Source organism: Desmodus rotundus, chromosome 6 (genome assembly GCF_022682495.2).
Source record: "Desmodus rotundus isolate HL8 chromosome 6, HLdesRot8A.1, whole genome shotgun sequence".
Taxonomy (NCBI): domain Eukaryota; kingdom Metazoa; phylum Chordata; class Mammalia; order Chiroptera; family Phyllostomidae; genus Desmodus; species Desmodus rotundus.
In genome coordinates this window covers 140,678,965-140,702,313 of record NC_071392.1, presented here as the reverse complement: position 1 = coordinate 140,702,313, position 23,349 = coordinate 140,678,965, and the positions used below count along the sequence as shown (strand labels likewise).

The 23,349-nt window shown below is 46.9% G+C and overlaps 1 protein-coding gene across 6 annotated transcripts in view; it reads left to right on the top strand.

Annotated features, from left to right (window-relative positions):
• Nucleotides 1-23,349, top strand: part of FAT2 (FAT atypical cadherin 2) — a 72,780-nt gene that overhangs the window by 23,585 nt on the left and 25,846 nt on the right. For all 6 annotated transcript variants that reach the window (XR_006653491.2, XR_006653490.2, XM_024576736.4 and 3 more), the window contains exons 3-13: nt 1,065-1,379; nt 5,768-5,826; nt 7,185-7,496; nt 8,490-8,700; nt 10,361-10,500; nt 11,072-11,353; nt 12,502-12,712; nt 13,555-17,613; nt 19,171-19,367; nt 20,363-20,516; nt 22,450-22,683. Coding sequence is in view for 4 of the 6 variants with exons in the window: in XM_024576736.4 (XP_024432504.2) it covers nt 1,065-1,379; nt 5,768-5,826; nt 7,185-7,496; nt 8,490-8,700; nt 10,361-10,500; nt 11,072-11,353; nt 12,502-12,712; nt 13,555-17,613; nt 19,171-19,367; nt 20,363-20,516; nt 22,450-22,683 (6,174 nt within the window). In the remaining 2 variants the exon portion in view is untranslated. The remainder of the gene's footprint in view (nt 1-1,064; nt 1,380-5,767; nt 5,827-7,184; nt 7,497-8,489; nt 8,701-10,360; nt 10,501-11,071; nt 11,354-12,501; nt 12,713-13,554; nt 17,614-19,170; nt 19,368-20,362; nt 20,517-22,449; nt 22,684-23,349) is intronic.

Genomic DNA, 23,349 nt, shown 5'->3' with positions numbered 1-23,349 from the left:
CCTGGTGAATAAAGGTAGGTCGCTGCCCTCAAGGAGTTTACAATCCGATGGATGATTTACTTCCAAGGTAGAGGGCAGAGTGACTGGTGAAAAGAGCATTAGACGGCAAGTCAGTTGAGACCCAGCTCTTCCATCTATCGCTACACGATCTTGGTCAAGTCATGTTCTTTCTTAGTTTCCCCACCTGTCAAAGCAATAGGTTCCTTCAGCTCTGACATAGTAGGGCTGTGACCACAGGCCCTGGCCTCTCACATAGGCCCTTCCTACTGAGTGTGGCCAATGAGAACTTAGGGTGTAAGCCTCTTTTGCTCACTGATAGACCCTCAACTTCTAGAAAAGTGCAGGCCCATAGTAAGCAATTTGTGGAGCTAAGTCTCTAAAATCATAAAGATAATGGAGAGGGCAAAAGCAATTTATTTTTCAAATCCCTCACCCTTACATTGTATCTATAATACTTGAAGCTTGAAGGGATCAGTTTGAGGACAACTGAAAGGAAATCCCTGAGAGAATGTGAAATAAGGCAATCGGTAGGACTTGGGCTGAGGTAGCCAGGAGAAAGTAGGTCAACTACCACTGTCTTCTGGAAACCCTGCAGATGCCCATATGCCAGCGTCACGGGCCGGTTTTAGCAGAGAAAGGCTTTGAGAGCTTCAACAGCAAGGATATGAATCCCACATGTTTAACTCAGCAGCTCCCACACCATATTGCCAACAGTTTCTTTTTTTTAAGGTTATATTTATTTATCTTTGAAAGAGTGGAAGTGAAGGAGAGAGAGAGAGAAATATAGACACATCAATCAGCTGCCTCTCGCACACCCCCAACTGGGGACCTGGCCCACAACCCAGGTACATGCCCTGACTGGGAATTGAACCAGCGACCTTTCGGTTTGCAGTAGCACTCAATCCGCTGAGCCACACCAGCCAGGGCACCAGCAGTTTCTTTTTCTCGTGGAATACTTCTTTATATCCTTTCCAGAGAACACTTTGGGGAGTGTTAGGTAAGGTGAGTTCTAAAGCTACTTTGAGCTCTAAAATATTTTGGGTTTGGTGGTCAACTGTCCCTAGGAATGATTCAGACTCTGGCACCCCTGGATCGAGAATTTGTGTCCTGCTACTGGCTGACGGTACTGGCAGTGGATCGGGGCTCCATACCCCTCTCTGCTGTAACTGAAGTCTACATTGAGGTGATAGATGTCAACGATAACCCACCCCGGATGTCCAGACCCGTGTTCTATCCCTCTGTCCCAGAGGATGTGCCCTTGCACACTTCTGTGCTTCAGCTGGACGCCTGGGACCCGGACTCCAGCTCCAAAGGGAAGCTGACCTTCAATATCACCAGTGGGAACCATGTGGGCTTCTTTGTTATTCACCCTCTCACAGGTAAGGACCTCAGAAATCTGGGGGGATAGGATTCTTCAAAACAGTGCTTCTCAAAGTGTGGTCCCGGACCAGCATAGTAAGCAATACCTATGAACTTATTAGAAATTCACATTCTTAGATCCCATCTTAGACCTACTGAATCAGAACTCAGGGTGGGGCCCAGAAATCTGTATTTTAACAAGATATCCAGCGGTTCTGATGGGTGCTAAATTTGAGAACCACTGCTCAACAAACTCCACCTCTATGGGAAAATAGGATATATCAGCTTTCTTTCCTTGAGGCCTAGGGATGCTAGCCAGTTGCCTGGTGCACAATTGACCACTCCCCTGAGTTATAAGCCAGACTTTCCTAACCCTAGTTCCAAAGTGATCTCCAGTCTGCCCACAGTGTGGTAGCAACAGGGACCCACTTCAGTGGAGTCAACCATCTCACAAATATCTGTCCTGGGCCCAAGGCCATCTGGGGTAAGGAAGGTGTGTGGTTCAGAGGATTCCCGAGGTCACCAGCTTGCAGCAGTGAGTCAACTGTAGCCCACACAGGTGTTTTGTTTGGCTTGCACATGCTTTAAACAGTGATCTTTTCAAGCTGTTGCCAACATTTAAAAATTAGGAAACTCCACAAAACATTCCAGGTTTCTGGTTGTTCTTAAAAAACTAGAAGGTCTGGTAACACTTGACCCCCAGCCCTGCATTCCCTTGGGACCACAATTGCCTAGAGGCAACAGTAGCTCCCTAGGTAGAGCAGTCACATGTCCTCTGGTCCCCATAGTCCCTCCATTCCCTACTGCATTACTGCCAGCTGCTCCCTGCATTTGTGCTACCTGCTCGGCTGCTGTTGGAGTTGGAATTTGAGAGCCAGTCCCCACTGTGTGGGTACTTCTTCACAGCTGCATCTTCCCCTTGGAAGATGAACAACCCTATTGCAGAGAAGGCTGGCATTCTCTGCTTTGAATCTAAGATTCTGCTCTCCAGCTCCCACAATTCAGCCTGGCAAGATTGGAGGAAGGGGACAGAAAGCTAGAAGGCAGTCCCCCGTCCTTGAGACAAGGAAACCAGGAAAAGCATGAACCTGAGGGTCCTGGGGCAGACAGTGGGTGAGGGATACATTGTCTACTAGCACAGAGACATTGGTGTTGGAAACTTTCCTGTTAACCTCTGACCTCAGGGAATGAATTAGTCTTCCTAGAAGGATGCCCTCACCCTGGAAAACAGGCCTAGCTGGCTTTCTACTTGGTTCCACCCTGTCCCTCCCTTTTCAGAAGGGGGAAGAGATCTCTCACCTAAGGCATTAGCTTCTCAATGTCTTCCAAATCCCTGTTCTGTTTATTGTCAACAGTTCCCTGGCAAGGGGTCTGGCAAAATGCCCAAGAGGGCAGACATGTTCTTAGTCTTCCTGCAGTTGAGAAGAAACTTTTACCAGCATAAAGGTCAAAAAATAAAATAATTGGCAATGAGCTCCGAGCCCAGCTTTCTTAACACCACCATATTACTGTCCCGCTTCCCTGCTTTGACCCCATGAATGGCGTCCCTATGCCCTGAAGATAAAGGCAGATCCTGCTGTGTCCCACACACCTGTGCCTGACTGAGCCCCAGCTGACCTTTCTGGCTTTATCTTGCCTTGCTCACCCTGCCACTTTCTGATTCGAGCCACCATACCCTCTCCTGGAACCGAGCTTTTGCACAGGGTGCTCCTTCTTCCATGAGTCTCTTCCCCTCTCCTTTTGTCTGCTAACTCCTGCCCTTCTTTCAGATCCCAGCCCAGCTGTTCTTTCTTTTGAGTTTTCCTGACACTATAATACATATCCCAGCACTATCTACCTGCCTCCTTTTTTAAAACACTTACTACACAGAACATAGAGCATTATATTCATCTGTGTGATTATTCCATTAACTCTCTATGTCCTTCACTGGATTTCAAAGGCCTTCTAGAAAAGGAACTTTGATTGTTTTTGCCCACTGTAATATCTGCAGTTCCTGGCACACAGTAGAATCTCAATAAATAATTGGGAAGTAAATGAATGAATCTCCACCAGCATCCACAATCTTTTGTTAAGCCCAAGATTCATTCATTTAAACTATGTGCTGCGGAGAGAAGTGAGGGAAAATACAACACAATTTCAGGCCTTGAGAAATTCAGTCCATCAGGAATGTGAAGATCCAAATATAAAACACTATAGAACCAGTGTGAATGAGCACTTGCTAGAAATACATGTAGGCGTGATGCAGTGACTGCTCAGAGGAGAGCGGAAGCTGCTCCATGCGGCGGATCTGCAACGGCTTCGTGAAATGGGGTGATTATACTGAGCTGAAGAACAGGGAGGGCTTTGCCAGGCAGTAGTGTGGGAGGGCCCTTGGGCAAGGAGAGTGACAGGAGCAATAGCCTGGAGGGAAGAAGCCCCAGGTCTTACTGAGGACCCAGCAAGTAGGTCAATTTTTTGAAGGTGTATTGGTTTTCAGCACTTACTATCCATTAGACCTTGGGAGAGTTACTTAACTGCTCCACGCCTGACTTTTTCATCAGTAAAATGGAGGTGATAATAGCTACCTCCTGGGTGGCTGTAAAGATTAAATGAGTTAATAGAGATGTAGAAGGAATGCAGAAGGATACCTGGACATGAAGAGATCAGTGAGTGTTGGCCATTATGGTCCTGATGAAGTACAAGAGGGAGAGAAAGCTGGGCAGGGAGTTGGGGTTAGACCTAGATTGGAGTGGGTCAGGGTAAAAGGAGTAGAAGGATTGGGAATCCATTACAGTTGGAATCAACAGTAGTTGGAAAACTATTGGATGAGAAAAAGGAAGGGGAGGGTCAAAGATCACAAGGGGAGGGTCAGAAGAGCCTAAGAAGAGGTAATAGGAAAAATTTATTTGGAGGAGAGAAATGACAAGCGTTGAATTGGCTGAGTACCCACCTCCTGCCAGGAAGAGCCTTTAGTAGCCCCTCACACAGCCCTGTGGGGTGACTCTGCAATGTCTCCATTCCATACAGGCCCCCTGACACCAGTCTGAGAGCAGGGATGTGGCTGGTAATTAGGCAGTGACAGGCAGATAGTCTAGGGATGCTGGCAGTAGAAGGTGGGAGGAGGCAGTGATGGGAGAAAGGCAGAGAGAGAAAAAGAAAAACCAGAGGGGCAGAGAGACAGAGAAAGAGTGTCTGGGATTCAGAGAGGCAAGGATGGGAAGAGGAGAGAGGGAGACCTGGACAAGAAGAGAAGGAGGGGGTGGAGGGATAAACAGAGAAAGAGAAGAAAGGAGAGAAGGAGAAGAAAGGAAAGCAAAGACTGAGCCAGAAGGAAGGCTTCTTGCCAAGGCCGCCTTGCCCCGGTACTCTTCCAGGAAAGGGGGTGGAGATGGTGGGCCCTTCCTCACCTGGCCCCTTAGCTGGGGGATGAGTGGGTGGGGTGACCTGGGACAGTATTCACACTGTCCTAGAGGAGGGTGTCTTCCTTCTCTGACTAGAAGGGCCTCTGGCTATGGGGCTTCCCAGGGACTTTTTCTGATCCCTCCCGTGCCTGCCTTCAATTAGGGAGGACAAATTCGAGATGACTTGGTTCTACTGCACAAGAGCCTGTCCTTAACAGAGGCCACTCCTTACATCACACCCCAGGCCCAGCACTGGACTCCCCATCTAACCAGAATCCCCTTCTCCACATGAAGCCTCTATCTCCACGCTTCATTCCATTATGCCATTATCTATTGTCTAAGCAAGGTCAAGAAACTTATTCAAAGTTTTCAGATGACCCACTGACTGACAAATAGGTCTGCTTTCATTTAAAAGAGAACTTTCTTACCAGCCATGACCTTAGTCTATGGGCTTGGATGCCCCCTGGGCCCCTACTAACCTCGGTCTTGACTTCCCAAATGTTTGCAAAGAACTGGCACCCTCTCTCCTTTGTGGCCTCATTGAAGAGCCGTAGTTCCTCACAAAATTAAAACTACCAAGTCCCCCTTCCTCAATTTACAGATGAGCTGAGAGGAGCCCTCTTCTGGCTCATCTGCCAGCGGGTCATGGGAAGAGCCGGCACTAGCACCCGGGTGAATAATATAATAACAGAGGAGTAGAAAGCTACCACTTTGGATGACTGTGACCCCTGCTGTTACTCCTGACAAGTCGCCTTTTCTACTCAACCATATATTGTGCACAGCACCCTCCTCATGGTGAAAGCGGGCCATGGGTGGGGACCCCCGCAGATGCCATCATCTCTGCCGTATTCTCCCACCTCCTCATTTGCCCTTCCCCTTCTCCAAAGTTCCATTTCCCCTTAATGTTCTTGTTCTCCAAAGACCAGAATCCTGATCAAGGATTTGAATGTACCCTTGAACTTACCCCCGGTCAAGTGGCCCTGGGAGCCCTAGGAGCTCAGGTCCCCCTCCTACCATCTCTTCCCCAGGTCTGCTGTCCACCGCCCGGCAGCTGGACCGAGAGACCAAGGATGAGCACATCCTGGAGGTGAGTAATTGTGGTGGACCCACTCACTGGCTTTGAAAACCTCCTGAAGGATGCCCGGCTGGAGGCCAGTCAGGCCTTGGGACCACGTGCCTATCTCTAAGCACTGTGGCTGAGTAGGGAGCTAGGCTCAGGGAGGGTTGCTACATAAGCTGAGCCTTGCTCTGGTTGGTGGTGAGGACTCTTAGGGTCTTTGCTGGCTCTTTAGCACTGTCAAGGGGAAGACTCTGAAACCATGTTGGTGCTGGGCAGGAAGCACTGATTAAGCAATGCCTGCAGTGAGTGCAGGAAGAGGGAGAGGTACTCATGTGCTAGGCACTTCAGTCTGGTTTCTAGCCCATCCCCATGATTCAGAGAGAGAGTCACCCAAGGTCAAACACCAGGTCAGTGGTAGTCAGAATGAACACCAAGACCTTTCTCTTCTAGATCTGTGTTCTTTCTAGAGTGTCTCTAAAACCTCATAAGCATCTCTGCCTGGTGCCCATTTCAATGAGAGGCATCGATCTTGACCTTAAATCAAAGGACTCTAGCTATGCCCTCTCCTGGCCTATCCATAACCGATGAACAGGCATCTCTCTTAAAGTCTTAAAGACATAAGGTGGGAGGGACACATATTCCTCAGCAGAACTGATATAAACTCTGCCTTCTGTGCCCCCAGGCTCTGTCCATCCCCTTTCTAAGGAACAGGTATTATTAGTAAGCAGCAGCTAACTGGCCTTCTAGATACTGACACATTCTCCAGAGTTCAGTAAGGGCATTTATCTTTAAACACCAACATATTCTAAAAATTTGGAACCATTTAGAGTAGAAATGTCCATCTCATGTACTCTTGGGGTCACCGATGCTTGGGACAATCCGCCCCTACACAAAAATACTCCCTGATTCTAAAATTGTCTTAATGTCTTTTCTCTCACCCTGGATTCCATTTCATGCATCAAGCTGCCTGCCTGACTCAAAAGCCACCACCCACTCCTTGACAAATATCTTCTCACTTGTTTTTCCCTTCCAGTAGCTTAAAGAAACTGGAGGGCAGAGCTTATGAGAATTACGAGCAAATGAAAAGTAAATGGTCTCCGAGAGATGGCCCGTAGGCCAGCTTCTGTTTAGAGCCTCGGTGACTTTGTCTTCTTCCAGTTCTTTCTGGTTTCTTCTCTGTTCTTGCTGGCTTTCCTGAGGGCAAGGTTACCAGGGAGCTGGGTTCCAAGTAGGTGAGGTTGGGATAATAAAAACCACGAGCATACAGCAAAGAACAGACTGATATTTCCGGGCTGTTGAAAGCAGGGGTAGTGGTAGGGTTGCAGTGGGTGGTGACACATGTTCAATGTTTGTATTTGGCAACTCATGCTAGATTTTGTCCCCAGGTGACTGTGCTGGACAATGGGGAGCCCTCCCTACGGTCCACCTCCAGGGTGGTGGTATGCATCTTGGACGTCAATGACAACCCCCCTGTGTTCTCCCACAAGCTCTTCAATGTCCGCCTTCCAGAGAGGTTGAGCCCGGTGACCTCTGGGCCTGTGTACAGGCTTGTGGCTTCAGACATGGATGAGAGTCTCAATGGCAGGGTCACCTACAGTATTGAGGAAAGTGACAAGGAGGGCTTCAGTATCCACCCGGTCACAGGCGTGGTGTCATCCAGCAACACCTTCACAGCTGGAGAGTACAACATCCTTACGGTGAGGGGTGGATGGAGGCCTTGTGGTGGTGGGGGGGTGACATTATCGGTTAGGGATTTTCTTGGAGGATACAGGAGAGAGAGCCACCAGGCAGGATGAAGGTGGTACTCCCAGAGAGACTGGGAGCCCCAGCTTCAGCCAAAGGATCAGAATTCTGGGCCTTTCTCTTTGAGGGCAATAAGGTCCTTGACTGGGAAATCCACTCTGTTCCTAGAGATAAGGATTTTGGTGACAGTACTAGGGGTTTTGCAATCAAGATAAGCCTGGGTTCCAATCCTAGCTCTGCCAGGTTACACCTGTGTGGCCTTGGACAAGTCACTTAACCCCCTTGGGCCTTTGCTTTATCGTTGGTAAAATGGGGCTAAGAACTCTTTCTTTGTAGGAGGACAATGTAGCAAGTGGCTAGGGTGTGGGATCTTGTATCAGACAGCCTCCATCCAACCCAGCTTCATTGCCAGCCAGGCAGAAAACCTCAGGTGGTGAACTTACCATGCTGAGCCCCAGTTTCCTCTGGCAAAAGGCAGGTGCCAGATTATGTTACCTCTCTCAGAGCTGTTGTGCAGATTAATATAATTTAGATTGGCACCAACTGCTCTTAGAGCAGGGCCTGATAATAGGGAAAGCTCAATAAATTCCAGTTTATTGTGTTTATGGTTGTTGGAAAGGGTATAGGGTCCATGTGGGTAAGTCTGGTCTAGGAACTAGCACATACTAAGCCTTCAGCTAAGTAGTGGCTTTGATTATCTCTTTACTACTCATGAGGTTCTTGAGCCCAGGTTACATATTTTATTCTCTGCCATGCCTGCAATCACTAGCATGGTACCTGTTTACAGTAAGCCCTCCACTGTGTGCTGAATGAATGAATGAATAGATGAGAGGCCAGCTCAGTGAGTTACCGGGCGCCCTGTTTCTTGTCTGGCCACCTGGGTCTTCTTGTTTCTCGGACCCAACCCTACAGACAAAGCCTCACTCTCAGTTTTGGCCTCTTTTCAGATCCAGGCGACAGACAGCGGGCAGCCTTCACTCTCAGCCAGCGTCCGGCTCCACATTGAGTGGATCCCCCAGCCTCGGCCCTCTTCCATCCCACTGGCCTTCGAGGAGCCCCTCTACAGCTTCACAGTCATGGAGACAGACCCCGTGAACCACATGGTGGGCGTCATCAGTGTTGAGGGCCGACCTGGCCTCTTCTGGTTCAACATCTCAGGTGAGGCCCCAAGGAGGGCCAGCCCCTCTCACCCTCCCAGACCAGCCCTTGTCCTCATGGCACGGTCCTTCTGAGTCCTCTCCAGGTCACACTCTGCTCCCTGGAAGCCCCCCTTAGGGCCACAAGTAGTGATGGCCTCTTCCCTGGTTCTCTGGGCCAGTGAGTAGTAGGAGTCCCACCTGTGCCAAACTTTCACACCAGCTAACATCACAGGTGGGACCTCCACAGCCTCACCAGTAACTGCAGCCAGAGTGGAACAGTGCCTCGCTTACCCCAAGTACCTGGGAGACCTAAGAAGGTGGTCCAGAGACACCCAGAGGAGAAAGCACAAGTTTTATGTTTCCTCTTCTGCCTCCATGTGAAAATCAGTGTAGAGCTGACTTCACTGACCATGAGCCCAAGGCCAGCGGTACCCTGGGGCCGTGCTTCATGTTCTGGTCCCAGGTTCCATGCTCAAGATCAGGGGAAAGTGTCCATTCTTACTGAAGGAGACACTTGGTTCCAAGCTCCAATGGCCTTCTCTGAAACTCCTTTCTGTCTTTAACCCAAGGTTTTGTTAAAACATGGGAGGGGGTCACAGACCCCTTTGGGAATCTGATGAATGCTTGCAGCCCTCCTCCTAGAAAGTTGCACCCATGAACGTAGATTTACATACAAATTCAGGGGGTTCACAGGTTCTCTGAAGCCCAGCGAGGGATTCCAGGTTAAGAAAAAGCACCCCATGAACCATGGATTCCTGTTACAGTTTCCCAGCCGGGTTCAGAGATTGCATATGCACTTGTCCTAAGCTTTTGGCCTGCATTTACTTCCAGTTCTGATTCACTGCTCCTTTTCATTGTTTGGCTTTTTTACTTGTATACAAAGTAAATACACGGACTCTAAAGAACATTTAGAAAACACAAAGGAATGCAGAAAAGAGAATAAAAATCACTTAAATGTGCAACAGTCAGAAGCTAATCAACTGTTACAATTTTGATGTTTCCTTCTGGTCATTTTTGCTCCCACACACACACACACATACACATACACTTAGGGTTATATTAAAATATTGTTTTCTAACTTTTAAAAATACATGATGCACATATTTCCATGTCACTAAACACATCTCTATTCAGCAGACATTTAAATAGCTGCATGCTAACTGTATATTTTAGATTCTTATAGTTCATTAAATGGGTTCCCTCTTCTTGAGCAGAGTTATTTTCATTTCCCCCGCCGGGCATAGGCACCTTTAGACCATGCAAACTGCCGGGGGCCAGGAGGTAGAGCTCCATTACTCCCGCCTGTTTCAATCCTAGCAGCAGAATATGTTCTGTGACTAATTTTGGTCTTCCTCTGGGACTCTTCAACCCATATACGTTCACCTTTTTCCATATCATTACCTGGGTCTCGATAATAATTTGACAATAACATAAGAAGACAAATTAACTTTCTGGGGCCCCCTGAGGGATGAACTCCAGCCCATCACCCACATGTCATACTCTTTCTGAGCAGAGTCTTAGAATCCCCAATTTGGGTTCACCCTTGAACGCTGGCAGTCCCGCCAGCCAAGGGTGGCATCTACTCCCACCTCCTCTAAACCCACCAGCCAAATCCTGTGTGTGCTCCTGCCGCCTGAGTCACTGGGGTTGTGTGTGCTTCCCCTCCACTCTCACTCCAGGTGGGGACAAAGACATGGACTTCGACATTGAGAAGACCACAGGCAGCATTGTCATCGCCAAGCCTCTCAATGCGAGGAAGAGGTCGAGTTATAATCTGACTGTGGAGGTGACCGATGGGTTCCACATCATTGCCACCCAGGTTAGAAACCTCACTTGGGACCTCCCAAGTTGAGAGGAAATGGGAGTTCTGCTTAGTTGGGATGAAACTACAAAGGACTTTCTGTGGAGGTGGTATACCTCCAAGAATGCTAAATTGTAATAACCATTGTGCATCCCAGTCTTAATCTGATACACTTTCTACCTCTGTGATCTTGGGAGGGTTCTTGTTCTCATTGTGGGACTCTGTATATCAAAGGGGTTTGTCTAAATTGCAGTTTTTGATGAGAGTGCCATGGGGGGAATGAGAGTGAGGAATGGTGGTCAAGTGGGGGCTCTCAGAGATTTATCTGTTTTATATATTGAGATTTCACACAAAATTTCATTTAAAGAAAAGGCCCTTTAACAAAAAAAAATTGTTTTGAAAACTACTAGCCTGCACATTACTTGAAAGCCTTGTGATTGTGAAATTGTACCATTCATTCTACAAATCCTTCTGAGCTCTGTGCACCAGGCACTGTGCGAGGCACTGATGATACGGCGGGGAGCCAGACAGTCAGGGCCCCTGACCTTACAGAGCTTACAGTCTACCTCTGCCGCACTCTCCTCCCTAGGTGTACATCGTCATGATTGCCAACGTTAACCACCACCGGCCCCAGTTTCTGGAAGCTCATTATGAGGTCAGAGTTCCCCAAGACACACTGCCTGGGGTCGAGCTCCTCCGAGTCCAGGCCATAGATCAGGACAGTGGCAAGGGCCTCATCTACACCATACATGGCAGCCAAGACCCAGCAAGTGCCAGCCTCTTCCAGCTGGACCCAAGCAGTGGTGTCCTGGTAACTGTGGGGAAATTGGATCTGAGCTCAGGCCCCTCCCAGCACACGCTGACAGTTATGGTGAGTTCACTGAAAAATGGGGTGAGGATGTACTCGCATGCAGACGTGTGGGGGTGGACGCTCGGAGGCATGTGAAAGCTCCATTTCCCCTGATGGGCCAGGTGTACTGATGCTCATACTGATAACCCATGAGATGAGTTGTGACATTTCACAGCCTGCCAGAGGTACCTTCCATAGGATGCCTGGGAGTGAAAAAAGAGATGGGACAGCTGCCAAGAAATCTCCTGCAGTCTTAGACTTGTTCCAAATCTCCCCCAGCAGCTGTCTTTCTGTTCTGTGAACTGCATGGCCACATGTAGTATCAGAGCTGGGAGGGACCCAGAGACCATCCCACCCAGGGCAAACACTACGGTGAGGCGAGCCAGCTATGTAGAGCACACAATTTAAGGAGGACTCACTCTGAGGGTCTTGTGTCTGCACTTTTAAGACACACAGAGAGAGTGCCTCCTTAAATTTACGCCCCACATGCCTCACTTGCCTCACGCAGGTCTAAGCCCTGATCCTACCCATTTCTCTCACCTTACCCCTGAGGTCCACAGAGGAAGAGAGATGTGCTCACATCATACGGTTCTTTATGGTGGCGCCAGAACTGGACTCGAGCCTTCCTGATTTGAGGCTCAGGGTTTTTATATGGTAGTTTATCATTCTTTGGGCACATTAATATGTGTTAAAGGCTCTGAGAAGTCCTGCAGCAAAGATACTGTAACTTTATTGAATTCAGTGCTCCCTAAATTTACTTGACCATAGAATGCTTTTTTCCCCCTGCCTAACATGTTAACATCTTGAAAAACTAATATTTTCTGCAATGGAAGTTGCAAAATACTGTTTCACTGTTAATTTCTGCCTTCCTCCTAAAGTGAAACTATCCATTAAAATACCTAAGCCTTTACAGCTGTAATTGAATAACAATAAAAATTTAAAAAATAAATAATAAATAATAAAATTAGATAGAAGAGGAAAAAATACATAAGCCTAATAATCAATAATTAATAAGCTTAAAAAAAGAGCATAAATGAGAACAAAGTTTAAAGGAGTAAAGCTACAATCAGGTATATTTTTCACTGGCATTCTATTTCACTGACCTTAATCTAACCAGGCCTCTTCCCATTCCATTTGCTCCTAACCCTATTACCTCCTTGGGGCCATAGGTTCGAGACCAGGAGATGCCCATCAAGAGGAACTTTGTATGGGTAACCATTCACGTTGAGGATGGAAACCTCCATCCACCCCACTTCACCCAGCTCCACTATGAGGTGAGTGTTCCTGACACCACGGCCCCAGGCACAGAGCTGCTCCAAGTCCGAGCCATGGATGGTGACCGGGGAGCCAACGCTGAGGTCCACTACTCCTTTCTGAAAGGTGAGAGGCCCGGCTTTAAATCCAGAAGTGGGTAGGGCTTTGGTAATAAGGAGAAGCACCACAGGCATGAATTTGGAAGTTATCACTCTAGAGCATTCCCTAGGACTATAATGATCTAAGCGAATGCACTTCCAAAGACGGTAAGAACAATAACTAAGGGATCACACATGTTTGGAGAGAATTTACATGTTTATTATATAAGCCCACCAATGACGATGCATATAGAGGATGCTTATAAGCATCCTCTATGCAATATTTGCATGCAATATTTAAAAATATAATATCTACACGCCTATACAATGGAAGGGACCTATAATTACTTTATAAGACGCATGGCATAGTTTTAGGAGTAATTTTCTTCTCCTGCTAAGGCCGCACCATGATTTTGTATCTCTTATGTAGTTTTCTTCATATCAAACATGGGATAATACTGCTTGTGTCAGAAAGTATTTGTAAAGATTAAAAGAAAAAATGTATGTTACTATATATTGTAAACTGTAGAATACTATACAAATGCCAGGGTTATTGCTATCATTGATAACTGATGTAAAAAAGATAATAATATCTAGTATCCAACTAATTTTGATGCTCTTGCTCTCTGCCCTCATAAAGCATAATGTTCATTCATAATTATATATATGTGTATGTATATACATACATATAACTCATATATATATAAATATATATACCCTATACACTGTATCATAGCTAAATCCAGAGGGGCACGGGACATTAATTTTGCCCTACCCAAGTTTTGTGTGAGTCTCTTTACTGATCTAGAAAGCCTAGTGGTACCTCTTGAGGGTGTGATAAACTTCAATCTGTTTTGTCTTTCATTTCAGGGAACAGTGAAGGTTTCTTCAACATCAATGCCCTACTAGGCATTATCACTCTAGCCCAGAAGCCTAATCAGGCAAGTCATGCCCGGCACACTCTGACAGTGAAGGCGGAAGATCAAGGCTCCCCACAGTGGCATGACCTGGCTACAGTGCTCATTCACGTCTACCCTTCAGAAAGCAGTGCCCCCACCTTTTCAAAAGCCGAGTACTTTGTCGAGATTCCTGAATCCATCCCTGTTGGTTCCCCAATCCTCCTTGTCTCAGCTACAAGCTCCTCTGAAGTGACCTATGAGTTAAGAGAGGGAAACAAGGATGGTGTATTCTCCATGAACTCATATTCTGGCCTCATTTCCACTCAGAAGAACTTGGACCATGAGAAAATTTCATCTTACCAGCTGAAAATCCGAGGCAGTAATATGGCAGGAGCTTCTGCTGATGTCGTGGTTCTTGTTTACATCATTGACGAAAATGACAATGCTCCCATGTTCTTGAAGACGACTTTTGTGGGCCGAATTAGTGAAGCAGCTCCATTGTACAGCATGATCATGGATGAAAACAACAACCCCTTTGTGATCCGTGCCTCGGACAGTGACAAAGAAGCTAATGCTTTGTTGGTCTATGAGATTTTGGAGCAAGAGGCCTTGAAGTTTGTCAAAATTGATCCCAGCATGGGAACACTAACCACCATATCAGAGATGGATTATGAGAGCATGCCCTCTTTGCAATTCAGCATCTATGTCCATGACCAAGGAAGCCCCGTCTTATTTGCACCCAGGCCTGCCCAGGTCATCATCTATATCAGAGATGTAAATGACTCTCCCCCCAGGTTCTCAGACCAGATATATGAAGTAGCAATAGTGAAGCCCATCCATCGGGGTATGAAGCTCCTCGTGGTGTGTGCCAGTGACGATGACTCGGAAGTCAATTATAGCATCCAAGCTGGCAATGCTGACGAAGCTGTTGCTATCCATCCCATCAATGGGCAAATATCTGTGTTGAATCCTGTTTTCCTGAGACACTCCCGGGAGCTCAGCATTAGGGCTTCTGATGGCTTATATCAAGACAATGCACTGGTAAAAATTTCTTTAACACAACCTCTTAACACAAGCTTACAGTTTGACCAGAAAGTCTACAGAGCAACAGTGAAGGAGAATTTGCGAGACAGAAAGGCACTGGTGATGCTTGGTGTCCAGGGCAATCATTTGAATGACACCCTTTACTACTTCCTCTTAAATGGCACCGATATGTTTTACATGATAAAGTCAGCAGGCGTGTTGCAGACAAGAGGTGTAGCATTTGACCGAGAACTGCAGGACACTCATGAGGTGGCGGTGGAATTGAGGGACAATCGGAACCCTCAGCGGGTGGCTCAGGCTCTGGTCATAGTTTCTATTGAGGATGTCAATGACAATCACCCTGAATTTAAAGATCTGCCCTATTACACTATCATCCAAGACGGCACAGAGCCAGGGGATGTTCTCTTCCAGGTATCTGCCAGTGATCAAGACCTGGGGGTAAATGGTGCTATCACATATGCATTTGCAGAAGATTACACATACTTTCGAATTGACCCATATCTTGGGGACATATCACTGAGGAAACCCTTTGATTATCAAGCTTTAAATAAGTATCACCTCAAAGTCATTGCTCAGGATGGAGGAACCCCATCCCTCCAGACTGAGGAAGAGGTACTTGTCATTGTAAGAAATAAATCCAACCCACTGTTTCAGAGTCCTTACTATAAAGTCAGAGTGCCTGAAAATATCACACTCTATACCCCAATTCTCCACACCCAAGCCCGGAGTCCAGAGGGACTCCGACTCATCTATAACATTGTGGAGGAAGAGCCTTTGATGCTGTTCACCATTGACTTTAAAACTGGTGTCCTAACAGTAACAGGCCCTTTGGACTATGAGTCTAAGGCCAAACATGTGTTCACAGTCAGAGCCACGGACACAGCTCTGGGGTCATTTTCGGAAGCCACTGTGGAAGTCCTGGTGGAGGACGTCAATGATAATCCTCCCACTTTCCCCCAGTTGGTCTATACCACTTCAATCTCAGAAGGCTTGCCTGCTCAGACCCCTGTGATCCAACTGTTGGCTTCTGACCAGGATTCGGGGCAGAACCGTGATGTCTCCTATCAGATTGTAGAGGATGGCTCAGATGTTTCCAAGTTCTTCCAGATCAATGGGAGCACAGGGGAGATGTCCACAGTTCAAGAGCTGGATTATGAAGCCCAACAGCACTTTCAGGTGAAAGTCAGGGCCATGGATAGAGGAAACCCTCCACTCACCGGTGATACCCTTGTGGTTGTCGGTGTGTCTGACATCAATGACAACCCCCCAGAGTTCAGGCAACCTCAGTACGAAGCCAATGTCAGTGAGCTGGCAACCTGTGGACACCTGGTTCTCAAAGTCCAAGCTCTTGATCCTGACAGCAGGGACACCTCTCGCCTAGAGTACCTGATTCTCTCTGGCAATCAGGACCGGCACTTCTCCATTAACAGCTCATCAGGAATAATTTCTATGTGGAACCTTTGCAAAAAGCACCTGGACTCTTCTTACAATTTGAGGGTAGGTGCTTCTGATGGGGTCTTCCGAGCAACTGTGCCTGTGTATATCAACACTACAAATGCCAACAAGTATAGCCCAGAGTTCCAGCAGCACGTTTATGAGGCAGAGTTAGCAGAGAATGCAAAGGTAGGAACCAAGGTTATTGAGTTGCTAGCGATAGACAAAGATAGTGGCCCCTATGGCACCATAGATTATACCATCATCAATAAACTCGCAGGTGAGAAGTTCTCCATCAACCCCCATGGCCAGATCACTACTCTGCAGAAACTGGATCGGGAAAATTCAACAGAAAGAGTCATTGCTATTAAGGTCATGGCTCAGGATGGAGGAGGAAAAGTGGCCTTCTGCACTGTGAAGATCATCCTCACAGATGAGAATGACAATGCCCCACAGTTCAAAGCCTCTGAGTACACAGTGTCCATTCAATCCAATGTCAGTAAAGACTCCCCGGTTATCCAGGTGCTGGCTTATGACGCAGATGAAGGTCGAAATGCAGATGTCACCTACTCAGTGGACTCAATAGAGGACTTGGATGAACAGATCATTGAAGTCAACCCAACCACTGGTGTTGTCAAGGTGAAAGAGAGCCTGGTGGGACTGGAAAATCAGACCTTTGACTTAAAAATCAAAGCCCAAGACGGGGGCCCTCCTCACTGGATCTCTCAGGTGCTGTTACGACTTCAGGTGGTTGCTAATGAAGTATCCTTGCCCAAATTTTCTGAACCTCTATATACTTTCTCTGCATCTGAAGACCTTCCAGAAGGGTCTGAAATTGGTTCTGTTAAAGCAGTGGCAGCCCAAGATCCAGTCATCTACAGTCTAGTGCAGGGCACCACACCAGAGAGCAACAGGGATGGTGTCTTCTCCTTGGACCGAAACACAGGGGCTCTCAAGGTGAGGAAGGCCATGGACTATGAGTCCACTAAGTGGTACCAGATTGATCTGATGGCGCTTTGTCCCCATAATGGCACTTACTTGGTTTCCTTGGTGTCTGCTAACATCCAAGTGAAAGATGTCAATGACAATAGGCCTATATTTGAGGCTGACCCATATAAGGCTGTCCTCACTGAGAATATGCCAGTGGGGACTGCAGTCATTCAAGTGACTGCCAATGACCAGGACACTGGGAATGATGGCCAGGTGAGTTACAGGCTGCCAGTGGAGCCTGACAGCAATATCCATGAGCTCTTTGCCATTGACAGTGAGACTGGCTGGATCACCACACTCCAGGAACTTGACTGTGAGACCCACCAGACTTACCACTTTTATGTGGTAGCCTATGACCATGGTTGGACCATCCAGCTATCTTCTCAGGTCCTAGTTGAAGTCTCCGTTACAGATGAGAATGACAATGCTCCCCAGTTTGCTTCTGAAGACTACAGAGGATCTGTGGTTGAGAACAGTGAACCTGGTGAACCTGTGGCCACTCTTAAAACCTTTGATGCTGATATTTCCGAGCAGAACAGACAGGTCACCTGCTATATCACAGGTAAGGATACCTGTTTAGAAGTGAAGACACTGGGGTGCATTGAAAAAATGTCCAGTAAGAGGTGCCCTAAGACATGGTTTAAGTCCTGGCCCTGCCACTTTTTAACAGTGTGACCTTGGGTAAATCACTTAACCTTCCAGAACTTCAACTGCTTCATCTATAGACTTGTCATGTCTGTTTTCATTCACCTGACAGGGATGCTGGTAAAATCTAACTTGAAAAAGTTCTGAGAGCCCCCGATACCTTAGAAAGTGCTTTGCAAAAAGAATCTTTTATGACTTTAGGTGGATAGGTAGAATAGAAGTGAGATACTGTAACTGTTCTCAGCTTCTGGGAGATGGAGAAGGCATCACCAGCTTCATGATCCATGACAATTCTGCCAGGTGGCTGTCCTTGTCGAGTAGTATTTTGCCTAGAGCAAGTTGTGGGTAGTAGAAAATGCTTCTTAGTCAATCATGGGACCTAAGTGTTGCGATAAAAACACTTCCTTAGTTCTGATACCAGCCTAATCCCTTCATTTCACATGTGGGAGAACCAAAGCCCAGATAGAGGGAGAAACGCATCTGAGGTCACACTCCAAGCTTCTGCCAGGGCTGAGATTAAACCCACACCCTACAAACTGCTTTCCTCAGTGGATGCCTGTTGCAACCCTAAATTACCCCCAAAACCCGTCCAATGGCTGAGCCAGCCAAGCAGAGGCCAAGGGTTTCTTTACTTCTCAATGCCCCTGTCCCCTCTTCCAGGCACCATGTCATCTCATTCCCATGGACATGGCTCCTTTGGCTATCACAGCTGTCTGGAGGAGAGTTCATGAGTCTGAAGTTTCAACCAAGAATCATAGACTCCTGGAGACAGGTCCTGGATCAGAGCTGTTTGAAATACGGAGTCTTAGGGAAATGGAATGTTATCACCTCGTATCAGAAGTTTAAAAACACAAAAGACTTAAAATCTCTGAATCAGAGAATAGTGTTAATATATCATCAACTCAGAAAAGCTGAATCTTAAAACTCTGGGATCTTAGAATCAGAAATCCATCTCCCCCTACCAGTGACTACTGTCAAGGAAAGATGACGTGGAAGCAAACCTGGTAATCATCTGACGCTCCACTTGGTCTGCGTCCCCAGTTGTAAACTGAAACCTCAGAGAGTTTAGTACTGCTGATCACGTTCCGCTCCTTTACTGCTGAACATGTACTAGAAGGTTCTTATACAGAATTAAAATATGCTTCCCTGTAACTTCCTCCAAGTCCTTCCAAAGCACATATGCACGTGCGCGCACACACAGACATACAAGAAACCTGTCCTCGGCCACATATTTTGGAGTGGTGCTTCTCGCACTAGTAATTCCATTCAAGAGGTGGCCCTTGGCATCAGAAAACATGGTTATGTTTCATAACAGCAAAGTACTGACTTAATGTGGAATCGTGGGTCCCTGGTTAAGAGAGGAAGTTTTTGTCTTTCCCAACAATTCTAAAAGTGTCAGATGGGCAGCTACCTGTAGCACAAAGCATGGTTCATTCCCATTGCTCAGCTTCTAGAATCTCTCTCATGTTTTTAGAGGGAGACCCCTTGGGCCAGTTTGGCATCGACCAAGTTGGAGATGAGTGGAAGATTTTCTCGAGGAAGACCCTGGACCGTGAGCACATGGCCAAGTACTTGCTCCAAATCACAGCATCTGATGGCAAGTTCCAGGCTTCGGTCATTGTGGAAGTCTTTGTCCTGGACATCAATGATAACAGCCCTCAGTGCTCACAGGTGAGAGCCTGGTGAGGGGTTGGGTGGGAGTGGAGGCAAGGAAGCTGGAGTGAAAGGCAAGAGAAAGGAGAAGGACTCAGGGGACCATCTCTGATGCTGGCCATCACCAACCATACATGCCCTTGCTTCTCCCCAGCTAGCCTCAAACTAGTGCCTTGGGCAGGGAGCATTCTAGATAATTCCTTGGCCTCCCCATAGGGATGTCATCAAGTTCTTTTTAAGAAATATTTTAAATTATTTTTTAAATAATTAAAAAAATATTTTAAAATTTATTTTTAGAGAGAGGGGAAGGGAAGGAGAAAGAGAGAAAGAGAAACATCAGTGTGTGGTTGCCTCTTGCATGCCCCCTACCAGGGACCTGGCCCACAACCAAGGCACGTGCCCTAGACTTGGAATCGAACCGACGACCTTTTAGTTTGCAGGTCCACGCTCCATCCACTGAGCTACACCAGCTGGGGCAGAATGTCGTCAAGCAATTTAGGACCCATGGTCTCTACCTCTCCCCCTAGACTCCCTAGAAAGGGTCATTTTTATGCAAAACATATCCTGAAATACATTAACTTCTTCATTCTCCAAACACAATCTGCCATGCTGAATGGGCAACCCCCTCCATAGATCAACCTGCTAGCGTGGACCATTATTGTCAAACACATCCCCAGAGACCTGCCCCCAGAGACACCCAGTATTGCCGCCCATGCTCATATGTGCGTGTCCCTACATGGGTAATGCAAACCAACACAGGTAACCTCCTCCAGCTTATCCATACTCACAAACATGCAGACAAGGCGGTTACATTTTTGATAAGGGATACTTCCCTAAGGGCCTCTTGTAATTCAACCCCAAATTTCCCATGGTGTGTGCGTGCATGTGTGTGTCCAACTGTCCCCTCCAATCTCTCTCTCTCTGCTTCTGTCTCTCTCTTTGTCACTCTGCCTCTCTCTCGACCTAACAGTGTATATCCCACAATTTCCCTCTTCTTTGTCTCCCACCTCTAGCTTCTCTATACCGGCAAAGTCAGTGAAGATATATCTCCAGGACACGTCATTTTGAAAGTTTCTGCAACAGACTTGGACTCTGATACCAATGCTCAGATCACATACACTCTGCACGGTCCTGGGGCAGATGAGTTTAAACTAGATCCTCATACAGGTGGGTTTTCTGAGCTACCAGATTGAGCTATTTATTTACCCAATACCGAGTGCCCAGTACTATGCGAGGCTCCTTGGGGAAAGAAACAGGAATTAACGTATCCATCCATTCATCCATCTACTCAGCATTCACAACGTGCCAAGCATTGCACTAGATGCTGGGGACATAACCAATAGACTAATGAGACAAAATTCGGTCTTTATAATCTGATAGGAAAGGCAGTCATTGAATCAGTGGTTTAAAATATGCTGAGTCAAGAAAAAAATGCAGGTTTTTAAAGGGAGTTTTGGTTGGAGAACTTGACTTAGGCTTGGGAGTGTGATAAGTAAAAGCTCCTGAAGAAAGGCCACTTTATGTGAGACTTGAGGACATGCGGGAGTTAGCCAGGGGATAACGGAGTGGTAAGTAGTAGGAACAGACATTCCAGGCAGACGAATTTATACAAGGATCTGGTTTTTTAAAAGAGCATGCACATCAGGACCCGACAGGGCCGGAAACTGGTACACACAAGGGGAGGAGAGGGGGCGAAGGATGCGACCCTCGGGACAGGACGGCCAAATCCTACCCTTAGAGCCATTGAAGGATTTAGGCAGGTGAGCACCAAGGTCAGAGACATGATGTCAAGATGTGTATGCTGCAGACTGGGGATAAAACCTATATTGTTGTAAGGATCAGAGATGAAGTATATGGAATCCTAGCCCAGGCCTGGCACACAATAAGAGCTCGACAGATGTGGTTGCCATTGTCAGTGTCGTTAGTTGGGAGACAAATCAGAGAGCTGGAAGCAGGAAGTCCTTCAGGATAGACTGCGAATACCTGGGACAGGTTGGGCTGTGAGAGTGTGGTGGAGAAGACAGGGTGGGGTCCAGCCTGCTTCCCTTGGAAGAGCAGGCTACGGAGGTGGGGTCCCTGTCCTGTTCCTGCAGGGGAGGGTGTGGGAATGGGCAGCACAGAAGGACCCGGTCACGGAGGGCCAGCTGCCAGCACCTGACTTGGAACCAGCAGCCTTTGAGATTCCTGAGCAGGGAGGTGGCAGGTGAGAGTTGTGTCCCAGGAAGCTGTCTGAATAGACAGGAGCCAACATTGTCCTTCCTGACTCCCATTGGGTATGCTGAGTCACCCCAGGTGGGTTACCTGATCTCTTTCTGCTGTTGTTTGTTCAGCTGCAGGATGATCAATGGAGTCAAAAAAAAAAAAGGGGGTGGTTTTTCTGAATACAGGAGTAATCCATGTTCATTGTGCAAAAATTCAAACAATGTAGGTGTATATTCTGCAGAAATTGGAAAGTCTACATAATAACCAGCACCCCCCCCATAAGCATTCTTGGTGTATATTTTGCCATACTAGTTTTCCATGCATCTCCAAAATCTCTATACACACTACTATACTGGGACTGTGTTTTTTTTCACATCACAGTATCTTGGAGAAATCAGCAAGGCAGTATGTACAGCTCTATCATAATTCCTTTTTGGTTGCACAACAGTTTACTGTCTGGCTAAATCGTTGTGTATTTAACCAGTTGCTTTTTGGAAGACATATAGATGGTTTCAGTATGTTGCCATTATAAACAGTATCTTTATTGGGTTGATCATCCTATAGGAGATATTCCTAGAAGTGAAACTGTGGGCCAAAGGATAAACACATTTTATGTGTTGTTAGAAATTCTCTAATTGTCCTTTAAAAATGTTGTGCCTCTTTATATCTTGTTGGTGTGGAGGTCAAATTCGTGATGTGGTGGTGGAGCGTGTTTGGGAGAATTAGGGACATGAGAGGGTATGGGGCGAGGGGATACAGGCTGAGCTTCTTTCCTAAACATATACACTAGGGCTGATTTTTCCAGGACAAAACTCTGTCTTGCATAGATATCTAGAAGACACACGTTGGAGTTATGTTCCCCCGGAGAAAGCTCACTTGCTGTCATTTCTATGGCCAGGGGTACTGACCACTCTCACAGCTCTAGACCGAGAGAGGAAGGATGTGTACAGCCTTGTTGCCAAGGCGACAGACGGAGGCGGCCAATCCTGCCAGGCAGATGTGACGGTCCATGTGGAGGACGTGAATGACAATGCCCCACGCTTCTTCCCCAGCCACTGTGCTGTGGCTGTCTTTGACAACACCACGATTAAGACCCCCGTGGCGGTGGTACTGGCTCGGGATCCAGACCAAGGTGAGAATTGGAAGCCATTTGCTCACGGGGTCACCTTGGTCCAGGGCTTGGCTCTGTGTGTTGCTCTGGGGCTGGTACCTCCCCACAGAGTCTACAGACACTCACAAGTGCAAAACTAGTCCACAAACCGCATACCTCGGTGCTATATGGCAAAAGATCTGGGCGATTTTTTGAGGCCAGCACAGGGCATTTCAGCCCCGTTGTTTCTCACTGCCACTTAGACCTGGAGCCCTTTCAGTCCTGCCATTTAACCTCAAGGCCATTTTAAATGCAAATATTTAATCTGAAATGCACCAATCAGAATTGCTCAACTCTGATTAATTCACCGTAAGAAAGGAATTTGGGGCACAAACTTCATTAAGCCTACTAAGTTCCTTGATCAATTTTCTATACAATAGAGTAGAATCCTTTTCAATATTTTACATTTTAATTTTAATGACATCCTTTTCATAAGGGTTAATTCTTTCTTTTTAAAATTTACAAGGCAAATCGGATTCATCTGGGAGTATTTGTTCCATATTGTGCCAATTATAGCTTCTGCCACCCAGTGTTTTATTGTGGTTACACACACACACACGTATATGAGATGTCGCCTATGTGTGTCCAATTTTCTTAAGTCAAATTGTATAGTTGATATAGGGTAAAAAATGCCCTTGGATCAAAGTA